We start from the raw sequence: 18,253 nt of genomic DNA on the forward strand, positions 1-18,253 counted from the left end.
AGAATCTGGGGAGGGGATGCAAAGGGACAGCTTGGGAGCATATGGGGGTCTGCCAGAGGCAGAGAGCAGCTGAAAATCAAGACCCTCTCTACCGGGTTAAGGAATCACTGCCTCCTCCCTGCCCCCCATACCATGCAGCCTCGGGGGATGCGCCGACCCTTCACCCTCCTGCCTGCACACGCAGTGGGGATGGGGTAGCACATCTCCCCGGCTTTCGGTCCGGGGCCCGTGCACTGAGGGGAGCAACCCTAGCACAAATGCTCGGTCTGCGGGTAAAGCCGGGGCAGAGAAAGTCCCCCCTCCAACCCAGCTCGGGGTGAGAATGACACTCCCCAGCTCAGACTCAACCCAAGGGAAATGAGGGAGCTGAGCACACCCTGACTCAGACACCCCCTCCAAGGGGTAACGGGGTGGGAGATGAAGCACCCCCGGAGCGAGTCAGCCCCTTCCGGGGTGGCAGAGCAACCCCCGGGGCACGGCAGGCTGAGCATCCCTACCGCGGCCCCGCCCGGGGGGCAATGGGGAGCATCCCCAGTAGGGGGGGTGGGGGGGAGGAGGACAGAGTATCCCCGGAGGGTGGCAAAAAGGGCAGAGCCCGCCGAGTCCAGCCCCACCGGGGCTGAGCATACCCACGGGGGGGCCGAGCATCCTCTCGGGGGGCAGCAGAGCATCCCTGGGGGAGGCAATAAGGGCAGAGCCCTCCGGGTCCGGCCCCACCGGGGGGGCTGAGCACCCCCGGGCGGCCCCACGGGGGTCACGGGGGCAGAGCTCCCCCCGGGCGGCCCCGCGCGGGGCTGAGCATCCCCCGTGGGCAGCGCGGCCCCGCCCGCACTCACCGCCCGCCGAAGTCGCTGGAAGCCGCCGCTGCCGCCGCTGCCGCCCCGCCCTGCCCCGCCCACTGCGTCACCGTCCCCGCCTGGCCACGCCCCGGACACGCCCCCGAGCGGCCACGCCCCCAGGGGAGGGGGCCGGGGGTCGGGGCAGGAGCGGGGGTCGGGGGTTGCTCCCGGGGACAGGAACGTCCCTGGGGACAGGGTACCCCTGGAAAGGGGAGGAACCCCTCCTTTGGGCGTCACAAGACTTTCATGAGCGACAGGAATCCCCCCAGGGGAACCCTCCTTGAGGGCAGAAACCCCCTTGGGGGCAGGAATTCCACCGGGAGGACAGACGACTCTGAGGTGGGGCAGAAATGCCCCCGTGGGAGTAGGAAACTCTCTTGTGGGGAAGGTTCCTCCCTGGGGGAGGCACAGCAATCCCCCTGGAATGGGCATAGGACTCTCCTGGCGGCAGGAACCTCTTCGGGGTTTGTAAGTCCCCACAGGGGCAGGACTCCCCAGGGGTCTTGTCCAACCCCGGAGGAAGGGAGGGAGGCAGGAGCAGACCTGGGCTCTGGGGTGTCCGAAGCCCTGGGTGCCCCGTCCCCCTCACCATGTGGGGAGCAGCAATGGAGCCAGGCAGTGACCCCCGGACTGCCCCAGCCCCCTCCTCACCCTGCAAGGCTCAGTTCTGAGCCCTGGGGGATGAGATGTGTCACCCCGGGCTCCCCTCAAGGATGTCTTCGGCATCATCAATGGGATTTGGGACAGGGCACCCATAAACTTCAGCGGGAGCAGCCAAAAGCCCACCCTGCTTCATCATCCTGCCCTGCACAGGGGCATCCTTCACAAACAATTAATTTGGGGGCCTTGGAAGCAGAGCCCCTGACACAGCCTTTGGGATCCCTCAGCAGTCCTCACCCAGTCTACCAACAAGGAGCTCCTTTCTGTGACCCCACAGGGAACGACTGGGATCAGTAGCATCATCACAGAGCAGCACCTTCCTCTCTCCAGGAAGGACATGGAGCTCATCCGCAGGATTTTTGCTGGAGGACCCTGAGGAGGTCTCACATAAATGCCTCCAACCCACCAGAGGGAGGGAGTGTGCTGGATCCGCCCACCACCGGCCAGACTCAGGAACAACTGCCTTCAATCCCAAGAACATTTCATCTCTTTTCCACCTGCCAGAGTTTTCTAAGCCAAGACAAGCTTCACTTTTTAAAAATAATACTGTGATACAGTTCTCAAATAACTATGATGAATAGGATAATCCAAGGAAAACATTTTCAAGTAAAGAGGTGGGTGCAGCCAGGAGCACCAGGATCTGGTTTATTGACTGCCATACACATTAATTTGTATCCATTGCCTTAAGGACAGATGGATTAGGAGTAGCCTTTCTGTCAAGGAATGGCCTTTCCTGCCTGGGATGATAAGAAGTTTTCTCAATCAAATATGTTCCTTGCTGATAAAATGCTCTTTGTTTATTTAAGAAATGCTGAGAGAAATAGGGTCAGGCAGGGAGGTTATGGACATAGCAGTTCCTGGCCATGCCTGGGAAGCAGAAGGAATGTGGATTTCCTGGATTTGTCCATATTCCCTGCTTTATCCTGCTCTGGAGAGGCCCAAGAGCTGACACCACAGCTGTGAAAACATCTCGCTGTCATTCCAACCCTCTCCTGAAGTTTTGTAGGAAAGGGGCACAAGTAGGAATGCAGCACTCTGGAGTGTTCAGAGTCATTGAGGGAGAATGGGGCAGGACTGGGCTCTTTGGTCACTGTGTAAATCCCAGAGGAGGGGAGCAGGATTCCACCTGCCTGCCCAGTTTACCCCAGCACTGGGCAGGACTCCCAGCCAGCTCCTGGCAGCGCCCAAATCCCCTTGTAAGCAGGGCACATACCCTCAGGGGCACACAGGCCCCAAAATCACCATCAGCCCCTGGGCTGCCAGTCACGATTTCCCTTTGCAGATCCCCTGGAATCAATTCCTCCCCCATGGGGTGGCACCACTCCTTCAGCAAGCTCTGAGCACTCATTTCAGCCCTAAAAAATAGCAAATGCAGTTTACAGCTGGTGGCCACCCATCACTGCTCCCACCACAGAGGCGTGGGTGGCACTGGGAGCCTGTGGTGTGGGCTGTGCTTGGGCACTGCTCAGTGGGTGTCTCCTGGGTGTGTTCCAAATCCTCTGAAATCATCAGGATAAACCCCACCAACACTGTCTTTTTAGTGTCAGTAGCATTACTTTATCCTTGGCCAGAGTGTGTGTGGCCAACAGGGTTCCAGCCTCCCCACAGACAGAAATACAAAACCTTTTCATGTGTTTATACATTTTTAGAAGAAAAAAAACAACCAAACAATAAACCCCAAACAAACAAAACAAAACTTAATTTGGTCTAAATTCCATAATTCTCTTCCATTTAATACTATTCTATCCTCTACCAGTTACTGATTTCTCACTTCTTATGTTAATTAGTCCATCTTTTTAGTCTTTTTAGCATCTTTGGAAAATAGAAAATTTTAACACATAGATGGAGTTTTGTTCGCCTCTTCTTTATCTTCAGGTTTCTGCAAAATGTCCTTGTAGCTCATAAATTCAACATTCCAGATGTCCAACCTCACCAATATGTTCTGCTCTCCCTGGCTTTGTTCATTGAAGCATATCAGACTTAGTTTATCAAAACTTCAATTTCAGTACTTTTCCCAATGTGTGCTCCTACAGAAGTGGCTCAAGGCAACTTTGCTAAATGCTGGAAAAGAGTAATTTAAGAATAACACACTATTTATAATTTATATATAGGTTATGATTAATTAAAGCAATTAATTTAAAAGTTAATTAAAACCATTAACTAAAATTATTATTTAAAAGTTCCATTGTTTCCAACAGGGGGTGCATCAGGGCAATCACCTCAGAGTTCCTCCTTACTGGGAGCCCTGGGGGGGCCTGCAATCACCACAGAACCCTTTTACTGGGGGGTCAATTTCCTCAGAGACCCTCCCTGCTGGGAGGATGCAGGGAATCCCCCTCAGAGCCCCCCTTATTGGGATGACTGGGAAGGGCAATCATCTCAGAGCCCCCCTTTACTGGGATGACTGGGAAGGGCAATCATCTCAGAGCCCCCCCTTATTGGGATGACTGGAGAGTGAAGTTACCTCAGGGGCTGTCCTTACAGGGAGGACGTGGGGGCAATTCTCTCAGAGATCCATGCTCTGGGAGAACTGGGGACCCACCCACTTGCTCAGAGGCCCTCGTTACTGGGAGCACTGGGGAGCCAGCATCCTTTGTGACTGGGAGGACGGGGATCCCTTCACCTCAGCGACCCTCAGTACTGGGAGGACTGGTGTGTAGGGGATCCCGTCGGGCACCCTGGTTACCGGGAGGGGGCAGTTGCCTCACAGACCCGCAGTACTGGACGGAATCCCCTTCAGGCCTCCATTACTGGGAGGACTGGGGCAGGCTGGAAGCCCCTCAGGGCCCCTGCTAACAGAGAACTGGGAGGGGGCAATCCCTCAAACACCTCCATTACGAGAGGGGCAATTCATAGATCTTCATTACTAGGGGGGATCTCCTCAGGGATCCCCTTTACTGGGGGGAATCTCCTGAAGTGCTCTTGTTACTGATAAGACTGTGGGGGGAGGGAGAAACCCTCAGGGACCCTCAGCACTGGGAGAGGGGGAATCCCCTCAGGGGTCCCCGTTCCTGGGAGCGCTGCGGGAGGGTCCCCTCAGCACGGGGAGGACTGGCGGGTTATGTCACAGCCCCAGTGATGTCAGAGCGGCGCGCGGTGTCGCGGCGGTGACGCGGCGCGGGGCGGGCGCTCTGGCGCTGTCCCCGCTGTCCCCGCGGGGCCCGGCCGGACATGGCCCCGCGCGGCCGCCCCGCCGCCGCCGCCATGCCCCGCAGGGGCGCCCGCAAACGCCTCAAGTTTCGCGCCGACGACGTGTGCTCCGAGCGGGGTGAGAGCCGGGCCGGGCCGGGTCGGGCCAGCGGAGCCGGGCCTGGGCCGCGGTTGAGGGGGCCGAGGCTGATGAGGGGAGCGGCACCAGATGAGGGGAGCGGGGACTGTGAGGGAAGGCGGGCCTGAGGTGAGCCGGGCCGAGCTCTGCTGGTGCACGCCGGAGAGGAGGCCTGGGCCCGCATTAGGGCCCGAGGGAGGAGATAGTTAAAGGGCCTGAGCTTGGCCTGGGTGAGAGGGATGAGGGGAAGGAGGACGATCCAGTCTCACCTAGGAGTGAGCTGAGCCCTCTCGGGTTTGTGCAGGCAGAGAGCTGAGTCCAGGAGGGATCCCCCAGCGGGGTTCTGGACGGATGTGTGGCAATAAGACCTCTTTGCCTGTGGAGGAGGAGCCTGAGACCAGAGGATCATCCAGGCTCGAGTTGGGCTGTGTGAGGGAGAATGGGATTATCACTGGCTGAGGTGGTGGGAGAAGGCGAATTGCGCTGGGCTGGGCGGGGGCGTGGGTCCCCTAAGCCTGGTAGACCGATGGTCTGGAGTAGAGACTTTCTGGGGACTCCTGGCCTGCACATCTTTGCTGAGGCTCATTTTCCTGCTTGTGCATCTCCTCCTCGAGCCTCTACTCCTGTGGAGACTGTTCCCTTTAGTCATCGTGACTCTTAGCCCTTTTGTCCTCTCCCCATAATCCCTAATCACTCTGACCCCTGTTTCCCCCTCTCTGCAGTGACGGTGGCAGATTATGCCAACTCAGACCCAGCTGTCGTGAAGTCTGGGCGGGTGAAGAAGGCTGTGGCCAACGCAGTGCAGCAGGAGGGTGAGTCTGCCCTGGGGCCCCAGCCTTCCCCACACTGTCTTCAGGTTTTGCTCTGCATGACATGGGAAACTCTTCTTCCTTAAACTGAGAAAATTTGTTGTCCTTTAGTGCTGAAAATGAGCGTGTGCTACTCTGCAGACAACCAGATGTTAAGGACTTAGGAGGTTCTGCAGAAAGCCTGCTGCAAGAATTGCTGAGTCTTTGTTAGTGCCTGAAATGGAAAGGCTCGGGTGTCATCTCCTGCTTGAAGCAGAAAACAACATTATAAAAGTCTTTATTACTTTATTACCACATATAAAACTGTAGATAACTTTATTAGCAGGTAAAGTTCTTTGCCGGGGGAGTAAGGTTGTGATAGGTCTGTCAAACATGTGTTGTGAGGAGGTCTTGAGAGGCTGTTGCTGTTTTTTTGGCAAACTTTGCAAAGGAGGAGTTTTCCTGGAAAGGTAGTGCAGTATTTTGTTATCTGCTTCCTCCTTGTCTGGGAGCTTTCTGAGCTAACACACCCCACTTGCTTGAGAAATGGTGAGGTTTTGGCCTTTTGAATGTAGCTGTCACATGTGTTGGAGATGGATGTTGTGTTGACAGTGATGACTGAACTTTTCATAAAGGAAAACTCTTGGTTTGCTTCTGAAATCTTGCACTGTTGGAGGCAGTATGCACTTGGCATGAGTGCCTGTCAGGGGCAGTGGTGCTCCTGAACATTCTCTTCAGCTGCTGCTTCTCAAGCTTTTAGGATCAGGGCACCTCCCTCTTTTGTGGCCTCCTTTGTTTGGGGCTTCCCTCCTCCCAGGCCCTCTCCTGTTAACCCATCTGTGTTCTGTCTCCTTGAGGCAAAGTCCAGCACTTCAGCATCATGCCGGCAAACTGCTGGTGTTCTGTTCTCCCTGCGCCCAGCATCATCTGCTTCATCCAGTTTATTGCCTTCCCTGCTGTGTTTCTGGCTCACCTCCACCTCATCCTGGTGCCTCCGGGTCACAGCAGTTCCACGCCCACCCCTTTCCCAGGTCTTTGCAGTGCAGTCTCAGGGGTTTCCCCTCCGGATTCAGGGATTCTCGGGATCTCTCCTCCCCCGCCCCGGGGCTGTGCTCCAGCCTTATCTGGCCCAGCCATGACTGTGCTGCAGCCTTATCTGGCCCAGCCTTATCTGTGTGTCTCGGGGTGCCACGCGTGGGGACAGGAGCTCCAACCTTTGGCCTTGCTGCCCTCCGGAAACTGGGCTCCGAGTAAAGCCCGTGCTGGGCGTGGCTGCAGCGGGCAGGGCACCTCCCATAGCGAGCATCCTGAGGGAGCTTCACCCGCAGGGGAGCTGCGGCCAGGAGGAATTTATCTGGGCTTCCTTCTTAACGCCCAGGATGGGAGGATTGCAACAGTGAGGTGAAGAGAGGGTGCCTCTGCAGGGTTGCAGTGCAGCCATTCACTGCTCGGTGGACTCGTGCTGGTGACTCAGAGGTTGACTTTTCCTTAGCAGAGTGGGGTGGACTCTTCTTCTAAACCCCACTCTGAGTCCCTGTCAGTTTTGTCCTCTCTTGCTTGGCTGTGTTTGATGTCCTAACTCACTGTCATTTGTGTTGCCACCTGTTCCACTCTCTTTTTACCTATGAAAGGTCATGTAGAGAGGGCAGGGGGAAAACAACTGCCATGAATACATCCAGGTGCCTCCAGTTTACAGAACAAACTGTGCAAAGTGAGGTAGAACTGGTTTAGCAAAGCACTGAGGTGTGTCTAGTCAGTGGGTACAATCAAGCCCTGTCTGAAGACTGTCTTTCCATCTGCTGTCTTTTCATTTTAAAACCTTGTTTGGTGGTTAGAAATGAGAATATTTTTCACCTGAGTTTATGTTTGGTTTCTTGCTGTTGTTGTTTGTTTTTCTGCTATTCTGTCTCTGAGATTAAAAAGCACATTTTGCTCTTCAGTAGTTCTGGTGACTGCAGTGACTGGAACTGGGATGTATAAAACCTTCCTGGGCCTCAGGTTGTGCTGAGTAGAAAAGCTTGAACACTGTAAGCCTCCTCTGACCTCACTGGTCATGTTCTATTCTTCACCCAGTTTGTTGGGTTGAAATTCAGCTCTCGAATGAGTTTCACAGCCTGTTAGCCTTTGTGCTGCTGTGGCAGTGCTGGTCTCTGTGGCAGTGCCTCACACAGCTGTAATGCAGGACCACACCTTTCTTTTTCCAAGACTGTCATTACTGACTCTCATGTGTATTTTTCTGCCCTAATGAGCCCTCAGTTTACAGATCAAGTTTTAAAAATAATATTTCTGAACAGGGATATGTCTAAACATGTCCCCAGATACAGGAAAAAGCCAGCCCCAAGCTCCAGCTGACTCAACTGGCTGTTTTCCTCACTAGGCCAGGGCCTTCCCCTTCACTAAATTCCAGGGTAAGTGAACTCGTGTGCACTTGACACTGAGTTCCAGCCCCAGTGGATTGTGTGATCAGCCACAGGAAGGTTGTCCTGCTGCAAAGGGAGTGAGTCTTCTCCATGTTCATAAAACAGTTCCAGAGCAGGTGCTGCCTTCAGGCTGAACATGGCCATGCAAGGCAACTTTGCTATTTAGGGAAACCAGTTACCCTTTATAAAGAGGCTGTTGTTTTATTTGGAGTTGTAAATAGCTTCAGCTAAACCAGTGGGATCTGCATAATGTGCTGGTAATCATCTTCATTGTTCATGACTTAAAACAAGCAGCTGAATAATTATGTTTCCCATTCACTCATCCCTGCTAATCTTTCTCTGACAAGGTAATCCTTGAGCTCAGGATTTACTTGCTTGTGTCACTCACCAGAAAGCTTTAAGGCAGTGGTTCCACTGAAGCATCTCCTGAACTTGGATCACCTTTTCCTCTCTGCTGTTGTACTTACTGTTGTTTTTCATTCCAGTAAAATCCCTGTGTGGTTTGGAAGCTTCCTGTGTCCCTACTGAGGAAGTTCTCTCTGTGTCAGGAGAGTCCTGTGACAGCAGTGATGAGATGGATACCAAGGAGAGCATCAACGGGAGAGCTGCGAGGAAAAAGAAGAGCAAAAGGCACAAAGGTGTGGTCACCTGCTGTCCTGGGGCTCTGTGGGCTCCTGCTACATGTCCAGTGTGGGGGATGCTCATGCTGAGGATTTACAGGATGGTCATGGGGCTCTTGGAGCATTCTGGAATTTGTGTGTGCACAAAGAAATGCCAGGGGTTTAGTCACTTGCAAATCTTCGGGCACTTGGTCACAGGAGCTGTATTTGCACAAAGGCAGAGCCTGGGGCATGAAATCAGAGCCCAGAGAGCTCCTTGCTTTTAACAAATATCCCTCAGTCTTGGAAAACAAACACTGCTATTCCAGAGTTGTGCAACTGTGCCACTGGATATGTTGCTTCACTGAACATGGGGTGGTGGCAGCAGGTTTGCTTTGGGGTTGAAGTGCTGCTGTCCGTGATGCATTTGTTGGCAAAACACAGGCTCTGTTTTCAGTGTTTCCAAGGCTGTGGTTTGTTACAAATGGGTTTAAAGGGCTCCTTTTCCAGCAAGGAAGTGCATTTGATCCTACTGGCACCTTAATACATTAATTCAAGGGAGATGTATCCTTCAGCATTTGCACTTTGTGCAACCCCATAGAAATCCATTGACAATGCAGTGTAAGCATCAAACAGCTCTGCTGGACTGGGGAACCCTGCAGAAGTTTCTAGTATCAGGTTGCTTTCAGGTTGAGAAGCAAATTTTGACCAGTTTTCTTGAGCTTAATAACAATTTATGTAGCACGTGATCATCCATCCACCACAGACTGAGGGTGGACAGCACTTCCTCTGGGAAGGGAGTGAAAAGAGCTTAATCTCTTTTATTAAGGCATCCTTCAGAATCCTGGCAAAATAATATCTGAGTGGCTGGAGCTATGAGTCTGGGAAGACAATATTCTGTTCTACCACAGCCTTGTCTTGTTTCTGCTACACGTTTAGGGAGGAAAAAATGGTGATAGAACAGTGATGCTTCTGGCTGCCCTCTGAGTTCAGCAGTGTGGAGTTTGATGGCTTCTTGAGCCAGAGCTGACCCAGCAAAATGGGTGTAGCAGCTCATTGTGGGTGTGCCTGCCATAAATCTGAAGTGCTGTGGGGAAGTGATCACATCCAGAGCTTTCTTTGGCAAGTATCACATGAGAATAAAGAACTGCCCTTTGTATTAACCTGCTGTCTCAGGGTTAGATCTGGCACCTCAAGTTCCCAAACACCTCTTCTATGCCAGAGATCTCACAGCAGCTTTTCCTATTAGCAGTGTGCACAAGTTGTGTTTTCCTTCTCTGTTCTTAACCTTCCTAGTGCTCAGTATTGTTCACCTACTCTAAAACTATTTTTTACTCCTAAAGTTGGAGCAATGTGTGTGCAAAAATATGTGGTGTAAACTACTAAACACTCCAGGAATGAAAGGAGTGTGAGCCCTCAGTTCTGGCTGAGCAGTTCTGACACCTCTAAGAGGAACAGGCCATTCTCTCCATCTGAATTGCATTAAAAGTTCTATCCAAAAAGTTTTAATGAAATAATGAGATTTAAGAAAAGAAGCTGATTGCCAGATGCAGAACAGAATTTCCCTCCCTGACAGAGCTCCTACCAAAATATTGTGACCACTGGAACAAGGACCTGATAAGCCTGGCAGTACCAGTGATCAGGGTCTTCATGTGTGAGGCTATTTTAGTGACCTGTTGAATGTGCCCTTTTCATTAAAAATGCAGGAACTTGGCCCTCCTTTTATGTGAAGTTGCCTCTTTATTTGACATCCAATTTTTATTTCTCAACTTCAGTGTGGTATTTCAGCTGTGCCAGGGTCAGGCATCAAAACAGGGTCCAGAAAGGCTTTGTGGTTTCCATCCTTGCACACAGCACTCACTTGGACAAGATGCTGAACAAAATGACCTAATTCTGTATGCTTTGAGCTGAGCTGCTAGATTAGAAACCTCCAGCGAACCCTTTCAGCCTGAATTCCTTTATGAATCTGCCACTTTGCCCATTTGTGCAGCAGGGATAGCAGTGGCAGGTGTCCAGCCCAGGGGAGGTGTCTGGCTGTGTGGACACTGATGGCAATGGGAGCAGGGCCACTGAGGCAGTGCACACTGGGGCTTGGGCTGTCCCTGGGTGTGAGTCAGGGGCCCTCGTGTGCTGCCAGGTGTGCAGCACGTGTCTCTGGGTGGGAGTTGGTGCAGATGGGATGTCCTGCACTAATCCACCCGCGTTGCCTTTAGAAGATGCCGAAGGGGGAGGAGGAGAGGAATATCCCATCGACATCTGGCTGCTCCTGGCTTCCTACATCCGCCCTGAGGACATTGTCCGGTTCTCTCTGATCTGCAAGAAAGCCTGGACTGTCACTTGCACTGCTGCCTTTTGGACCAGGCTCTACAGAAGGTGAGACTCCAGAGGGTTTTAAAACTGGTTGTGGGAGGGTTCAGTAGAGAGCAGTTCTCTGCAGAGCTGGAAATTAGGGAGTAATTCTCTGTAGGCCTGGGCCCTGTGTTTGCACATTGACATTGTGATGTGAGCCTCTCTTGTGGAATATTCGTATCCCTCAAGGACAAGCTGGGAGAGCTTGGGTTGTTCATCCTGGAGAAGAGAAGGCTTGGGGAAAACATCCCTGTGACCTTCTAATACCTTAAGGGGGCTTAAAAAGGGGAGCAGAGGGACTTTTTATATGGGTCGGTGGTGACAGAACAAGGAGTAATGATTTTAAACTGGGAGCAGAGGGCAGGGTTAGATTGGATGTTAGGAAAAAATTCTTAACTGTGAAGGCAGTGAGGTCCTGGCACAGATTGCCCAGAGAAACTGTGGCTGTCCCATCCCCAGTAGTGTCCAAGGCCAGGTTGGAGCACCCTGGGATAGTGGAAGGTGCCCCTGCCCATGGCAGGTGGTGGAATGAGCTGAGCTTTAAGGTCCCTTCCAACCCAAACCATTATAAGATTCTAATATCACATCTGGTTTGGGTATGGAAATGGATCTTTGTGGTGTTTTCCTGTATGTTCCCTGTAAAATCTCAGAGTTTTGTGTCCTTTTCTGATTGCCATGGCCCAACATTTGTATATATCAACCTGTCCAAGTGTGTATGGCAGGGTCAGTGCTGAAAAGCAAACATCATTGATGGACAACTTGCCCTGCCTCAAGCTGTAATCACAGCCACCTCCCTGTAATTTGGGAATTTTGGAGCTGTACAGTGACAGAAGTAAGTGAAAGCAAGGAGGCCAAAGGGGTGGTCAACACTTGATACAAATGCTTCTGTCCCAGTACATGCCACTGGGACATTCCTTCAGGAGAGAACATTTTCTTTACACAGCTGTTGCCCAGGAGGCACAAGCAGCAGGGGCACAGAGAGTGGCTGTGGTCATCCTCGCCCCGCCCCTGGTTTTTAGTGTGACATTCCCTAGCAAAGGCTCCTTTGGAATGTGATCAAGTAACAGCCCTTGAGTGCAGGTGTTCAGGCTGCTCAGGCAGTGCTGAGAGCTGCAGTCAGCTCAGCTGGAAGTCCCTGGGAACCTACAGCAACCTGCAGCCCTTTGTGCAGCCTGCAGCTACATCCCTGGCTGGTCTCTGGGCAAACTAGAAATGATTGGGAATTGTAGTAGGATGTGTGGGCTGGAAGCCTGCCTGGTGCAGGTCAGGGCTTTGAGGCTGCCATGTGGTGTCCTGTCAGCAGCACAACCCCCTCACAGCCCTCAGGCTTGACCAGAGTCAGTCAGATGTGTGTGTGTGGCTGTGGCCCTGCCGTGCCCTGGAGCTGACACGTTGCTGTGGGCTGTGCAGGCACTACAGCCTGGACGCGTACCTGCCCCTGCGCCTGCGGCCCGAGTCCATGGAGAAGCTGCACTGCCTGCGCGCCTGCGTCATCCGCTCCCTGTTCCACATGTACGAGCCCTTCGCCGCCCGCCTCTCCAGGAACCCCGCCATCCCAGACAGTACTCCCAGCACTTTAAAGAATTCCAGAGTAAGTGGCATCACTGAGGAGCTGTTTTCTGTTTGGCTTGGTTTTTTCTTTCTAGAAGAAAAACAGATGATATGGAGATGGTCACCAGTGAAGCTGGTGTAGGATGGTCACTAACTGGGTATTCTCAGTGGGATTTGTAAAAGTGGGCTGATTACTTGTGTGTGTAGAGTTACTCTTTGGAGTAACTTCTGCTTAAGTCCTATTCTACACCATTTTAACCAGCAAAAGGGTCCTGGTATCACTGGATATCAGAACTGCCAGGGATGTTTGCAGCTTCCCTTCCTCTGATCAAGGCTCCATAGGATCAGCTTTTATATGTTTTGCTTTATTCTGACACTGCCTGCCAGAGTACATCTTCTCTCTGTAACAGGCCTCTGGAGAGCTCAGGAGTGACATTAATGCCAGGAGTTGTGTCACTCTGTGCCACTTTCCTGCAGGTCATCCATGGTGTGGTGTGTGGGTGAGGCGGGGTGGTGATGCTGGGAATGGCAGATGCATGGCAAATATGCAGAGCCAGTGTCTGCTTGGGACTGGGCTGCACTTGTGTTGGGCTGTGAAGGGCTTGTCTGTGGTGTGGGCAGGTAATTCCCTGTGCTATCCCAGCTTGGAGCACTTGCATATTATTCCTCTTTAATTGCTGTTGACCATTAACTCTGAAATGCCTTTGTGTCTCTTGTTTGGTTTTAACTTGCAACTGGCCGATAATCTGTGAGCAGCTTAAACAATGATGTGAATTCTCCACCCTCCAAATCCTAGGTCAAAAGAGGTTTCTGGAGCCAAACTGAAGTGGGTTTCATTTAGGAGTTGTTCTTTCTTTTCTATTCAAAATAGAGGAACCTCATCTATCTGTACATGACATCCCACCTTTCTTCCTTCCTCTCCCTGTCACAGGCTGTCCTAGGCTCGGGGAGCATCCAGCAGCACACAGGAGGTGGTGCTGCAGCACAGGGAAAAGCACGTGGCTCTGTGTGCGGTCTTATCTCTGCATCCAGAGCTCCTTGTTCTCTTCCTGAGTCCCCAGGCTGGGGATCTTCATTCTTGCCAACTGAAAAAACAAGACACTTTGAGGAAATTCCAGTAGTCCTGAGCCCAAGCTCCCACTGCTCATGGCTGTAGGAGCTGGAGCCCCGAGGCGGTGCTGGCAGGGTTGACATTTCAGGAGGATTCCTGATGACATCATAACGGCTTTGGTGCCCACTGCTAGTGCTTCTCCTGTACTAACAGTTGGAGGAGGATCGTTTAAGTGCAGTCTTTCATTGTTCAGCTTTTAAAAAAGGAAATTAAATGGGGACGAGACTTTGTCAGAGCAGTAGAGGTCTGACCAAACCCCTTGCAGCATGAAAGAGCCACCCTGAGTCTGGTCTTGCTGTACTACTGCACTGCAGGACTCTGAGCTCCACTTGTGTGACTGTGCACACAAATCCCTCAGCACAGAGGGTTTGGAGGAGGACCTGGCACTGCCTCCCCACGTTCTGGCTTTCGTGGGCTTTGGTTGTACCTTTGTGGGTTGCTGACACTAACGGCAATGCCTACCTAAAGTGCATGTGGCTAGAGGAGAGCCCAGCCCCAAGTGTGATCCAACCTAGCTTTTCCTCTTTAATTTCCTTTTTTCTTTCCCTAGCCTAGCTTGTGTGGGACACTGGAGCCGTTATGGTGTCAGCAGAGGTGTTTGCCCTTTAAAGACACCCCATTATTTTGGGCGGAGCGGCCCCGCACGGCGCGTCTGAAGGGCAGGACGGCTGACCCGAGGACGACATCCTCTGCCCCTTAGGAGGTACTGACCTTTTGTGCTTCACTACTTGCCATGACCAAACAGGTTGCTAGACCAGGCTGCCTCTGTAGGTGAACTACAAATGCCACTGGTGGAGTTAAACTCAGCAGCATCTGCTGTTCATCTGAGTTAAAAGATCTGGAGAGTATTTTTATTGGAAAAATACTTGAGGGCTGCTTCCTCCCAGGTGGAGGTTATTCTGTGCATGTTTCTGAGCTTTACTCCACAGAGCTTTGTTGTTCACTTCATGAGGATTGTGGAGAAAAAAGGTCTTTTAAGGACTTGTTTATGAATGTGACTCAGAGTTGAAGTAGAGGGTCTTGTATCCCCCTTGGTCTCTTCAGAGCCCCTGTGGTGGAGGGCTGGCTCTGGCTTCGTTTTATTAGGATCACTCCATCCTGGAATGAAGTTAAATGTGTGCTTTGCCCTGCAACCCAGTCAGGCCTTCTCTCTTCAGGAGAGACTGTGTATGAATCACAGGGAGTTCTCTTTACCCACATTATTCCTCCTTTACCTGCTGACACTGATGAAAGATAAGACCAGCTGTGGTGGGCTGGCATCTGTGGTGTGGAAAAGCTTTGTGGGATGGCTGGACTGATTTGCCAGGTTCTTTCCTTGGCTGTTGAAGGCTGGTTGCTTGTACTGTGACTGGTAGGCAGGGATTTCCCCCCTACAGTTTTTCTGAGTCTCCTGCTCTAGAACAAGCTCCTGGGCTGGAGCCTGTGGCCCACACAGTGATAACCAAGTGAAATTGGAGCAGTCCTGATGTATGTCTGCATGAGAGGGCAATGCTGGTGACTTCTGAGGCTGGTTGAGGCTGGTTTCTCATTTTCTTTCGAAAAGAGACAGAAGGTCAGACTGTGCTGTCCTGGCAGTGGTTTTGGACTCAAAATGATGACAGTCAGTGCTGGTAATGGCAAGGTCAAGGTCTCCATTTGACACCACAATGGCTTAGGAACTTCTTCATCCATCACCTCATAGCTCATGTGGTGGTCTTTGTATTTCCCTCTGGATCCTTTCCTTCTCAATCCTTATTCTGTTCTCTGTTGTTCCTCGCTTTAACCTTGTTTGGAACCCAGTTTAATGGGAGTTGCTTGTGGGTAGAGGGAATGGGTGAACCTGTACCACTCACACCTGCCCTAGGAAAGGGGTAAATGGCACATCAGGATTTTGCTGTTTGGCACATCAGTGACTACACGTTGCATGAGGAGTTGGCCAGCTTGAAACTGGGAGATCTACACTGCTGAGAGGGTTCTTTGAACATAATCAATTTGAATAAGTGGCTCCTAATTGCTCCTATGTAATTGTGTTTTCAATTGGAAGCCTTTATTATCTGTTGAAAGTTATTTAAAGTGGTGTTTCTAAGGGTTTCATAATTTTGTGTTTCTTTTTTCCACCTCAGTGTCTGCTTTTCTGGTGCAAAAAGATTGTAGGGAACAGACAAGAAGCAATGTGGGAATTCAACTTCAAGTTCAAAAAGCAGGTATGAAAGAACTAGATCAGCTGTGACTTTTGTTTGAAGTAGAAATTATTTTTCTGGGGAGTAGAAGGGAAGTGGATACTTTTTGTCCATTCAGAGAATAAATACAAACAGATTTCCATGGTAAACTAAAGCACGTTGTAGAACTACACTCAGTTTTCAGTCTGTGTTACCAAGACATTTAGAATCCCACATTTTTATTTCCTCCTTCAGTATCCTTTCCCTGCTATAAGATGTGGATCATCACTACTGATTGTTACCAAAAACCAGACTGTCTGACTGTAGTGGTCAAAATGTTGACCAAAATCTGAAACTTCTTGTTATGCCATTGCCAAGATTTCTCAGGGAAGTGAAGACAGCCAGCACTGCCAGGGAAAGCCTCCAGTCGTGGGTGTTGGGAGAAGCCAGTAATTTCAGGCAACCTTGGGAATTGTGCAGCTTTCCCCTCTAAAGAAATGGGTCTGAAAATTGTCCATCCAGAGTGATGGCATTTTATTGTTATTGTGACACTTTGCCCAAATACCTGGGGAGGAGGAGAGACCCTGCCAGGCCACACTGGGGAGGAGCAGCCAAGCCCAGCAGAGGTTCCTGCTTTGCTAAATCGGCCTCTCTTTCTTTCAAGTCTCCCAGATTGAAGAGCAAGTGTTGCAAAGGTCTCCAGCCCCCAATCCAGTATGAGGAAGTGCACACAAACCCAGATCAGGATTGCTGCCTGCTGCAGATCACCACCTTCAACTTCATCTTCGTGCCAATTGTCATGGGCATGACCTTCACCTTGGTGAGTGGGAGAAAGCTGCCAGGCTTTGCAGATGAGGTTCCTGTAAAGACATGAGAGGGCACCTGGAATCTCCTGTGTTGGAAGGGACCCACAGGGTCCCCTATTCCTGGCCCTGCACAGGACAACCCCAAGAATCCCACCCAGTACCTATTTTGGGCTGTATAAATCCTAGTGTTCTATCAGCAGACCATTTCTGGGAATCATATGGTTAATGAAGAGAGGAAGTGCTCAGAATCTCAGTTTAACTTCTCCATTTCCCCTGTTTGGTGCAGTGAATAGAGAGCATGTAGAGAATGTGCCAGGAGCTGTGGTTAGGCAGTGTCTGGCTGCAGGTCAGTTACCAGAACTGCAGCAGATTCAGGAGACAGGGAGCAGTAGAAGTGGAGGTGTGCCCCTCACAGGAATATCTCTTTATGGCAGTAAATTCTGGGAGGAAAATCCCACATGAGCAAACTCTTTGATTGTGTGTTTGGTCCCTGATTGGGATTCAGGGTTTCAGAAGTGGCCAGTGCTCAGGAGAGGTTCAGTCTGGCCTCACTTAGGAGTTGGGCAGTGAGTTCCAGACTTCTCCTGACAGCCATGTGTTTCCAGGTTCACTTAGAATCAGAATCATAAAATTACTTAGATTAGAAAAGACCTTTAAGATCAGTCCCAGCACTGTCATGTTCACCCCTAACCCATGTCTCAAGTGCCACATCCACAGGCCTTTTGAACACTGCAAGGGATGGTGACACCACCACTGCCCAGGCAGTTCCAGTGTTCTTTTACAACCCTTCCAGTTTTTTCCAGCATGATTATTTGGGGCTGCCAGCCAGCTAGCTGGTTTGGATGAGAATGAGAATGTGACTGTGAAACACCTTGTACCATTCAGAGGAATTTATAAAGTCTAGAAGTGTGGTGTTGAGAGCTCTCTTGTCACTGTGACTCTCTGAAGCAGCTCTGGTCTCCTCTCTTGCAGTTCTCCATCTCGGTGAGCACGGACATGCGGCACCACCGCGTGCGCCTGGTGTTCCAGGACACGCCCGTGCGCAACGGGAAGAAGCCGCGCATGGAGCAGGGGGTGCAGGTGGTACTGGACCCTGTGCACAGTGTCAGGCTCCTGGACTGGTGGCACCCACAGTACCCCTTCTCCCCAAAGGCTTAGTGCTCTCCTGAGGCTGCAGGAGCCCACAGGGGACTGAATCTGGCAGGCTGAAGAGAATTTCTAGGAACCAGGAAATCCTATTTTTATTTCTGAAATAAATTCTGCAGTCTCCTTGCAAGTGGTTGAAGCTGCTGAGCTAGTTTGTATGTATATAACTTCTGGTCAGTAATGAGCAGAGCTGAGTGTAAAGCAGAAACTATTTGTAAACACACTTTTATGTAAAATTGACATTTTATGATTTGAAAGGAGCTCCCTGGAACTGTTCATTTAAAATCCTTTTGGTGCTAATCAAAGTGGTCTTGTGTTCTGTTGTTCGGGAAAAAGTAGGAGGTTTTGCTTTCCAAGAACTTTCCTTTTTGCTTTCCAGGAACAATCAACAAACAAAATTATGTTTGTTTTACTGCAGCAGGATTGTGTTTATGCACAGTGTGATATTTCAGTGTCTGAGAAGCAGTGAGCAAGACAGCAGTGATCAACAATAATCTTAATTCCCAGCCCAGCAGATACCAGTTAAGGAAAGAAAAAGGTGTAAATGATCAAACAAAGGAATTACTTGAAAGAGGACT

General features: G+C 51.0%; 1 protein-coding gene across 2 annotated transcripts; it reads left to right on the forward strand.

The window, feature by feature from the left end:
* Positions 1–4,605: 4,605 nt before the first annotated feature.
* On the forward strand, positions 4,606–17,980 carry TMEM183A (transmembrane protein 183A). 2 transcript variants are annotated; one of them, XM_071450458.1, is made up of 8 exons: positions 4,606–4,767; positions 5,490–5,579; positions 8,461–8,613; positions 10,788–10,947; positions 12,334–12,514; positions 15,688–15,768; positions 16,388–16,543; positions 17,502–17,980. In XM_071450458.1, exons 1-8 carry the CDS (start codon positions 4,671–4,673, stop codon positions 17,685–17,687), a joined length of 1,104 nt encoding a protein of 367 aa, XP_071306559.1. In that variant the 5' UTR covers positions 4,606–4,670; the 3' UTR covers positions 17,688–17,980. The 2 variants fall into 2 exon arrangements, with proteins under 2 accessions (XP_071306559.1, XP_071306560.1); XM_071450459.1 differs by having other exon boundaries at positions 10,791–10,947.
* The last annotated feature ends 273 nt before the right edge of the window (positions 17,981–18,253 follow it).

Source organism: Agelaius tricolor, unplaced genomic scaffold (assembly GCF_023055355.1).
Source record: "Agelaius tricolor isolate 1412-34295 unplaced genomic scaffold, bAgeTri1.0.p SCAF_30, whole genome shotgun sequence".
Classification (NCBI taxonomy): Eukaryota; Metazoa; Chordata; class Aves; order Passeriformes; family Icteridae; genus Agelaius; species Agelaius tricolor.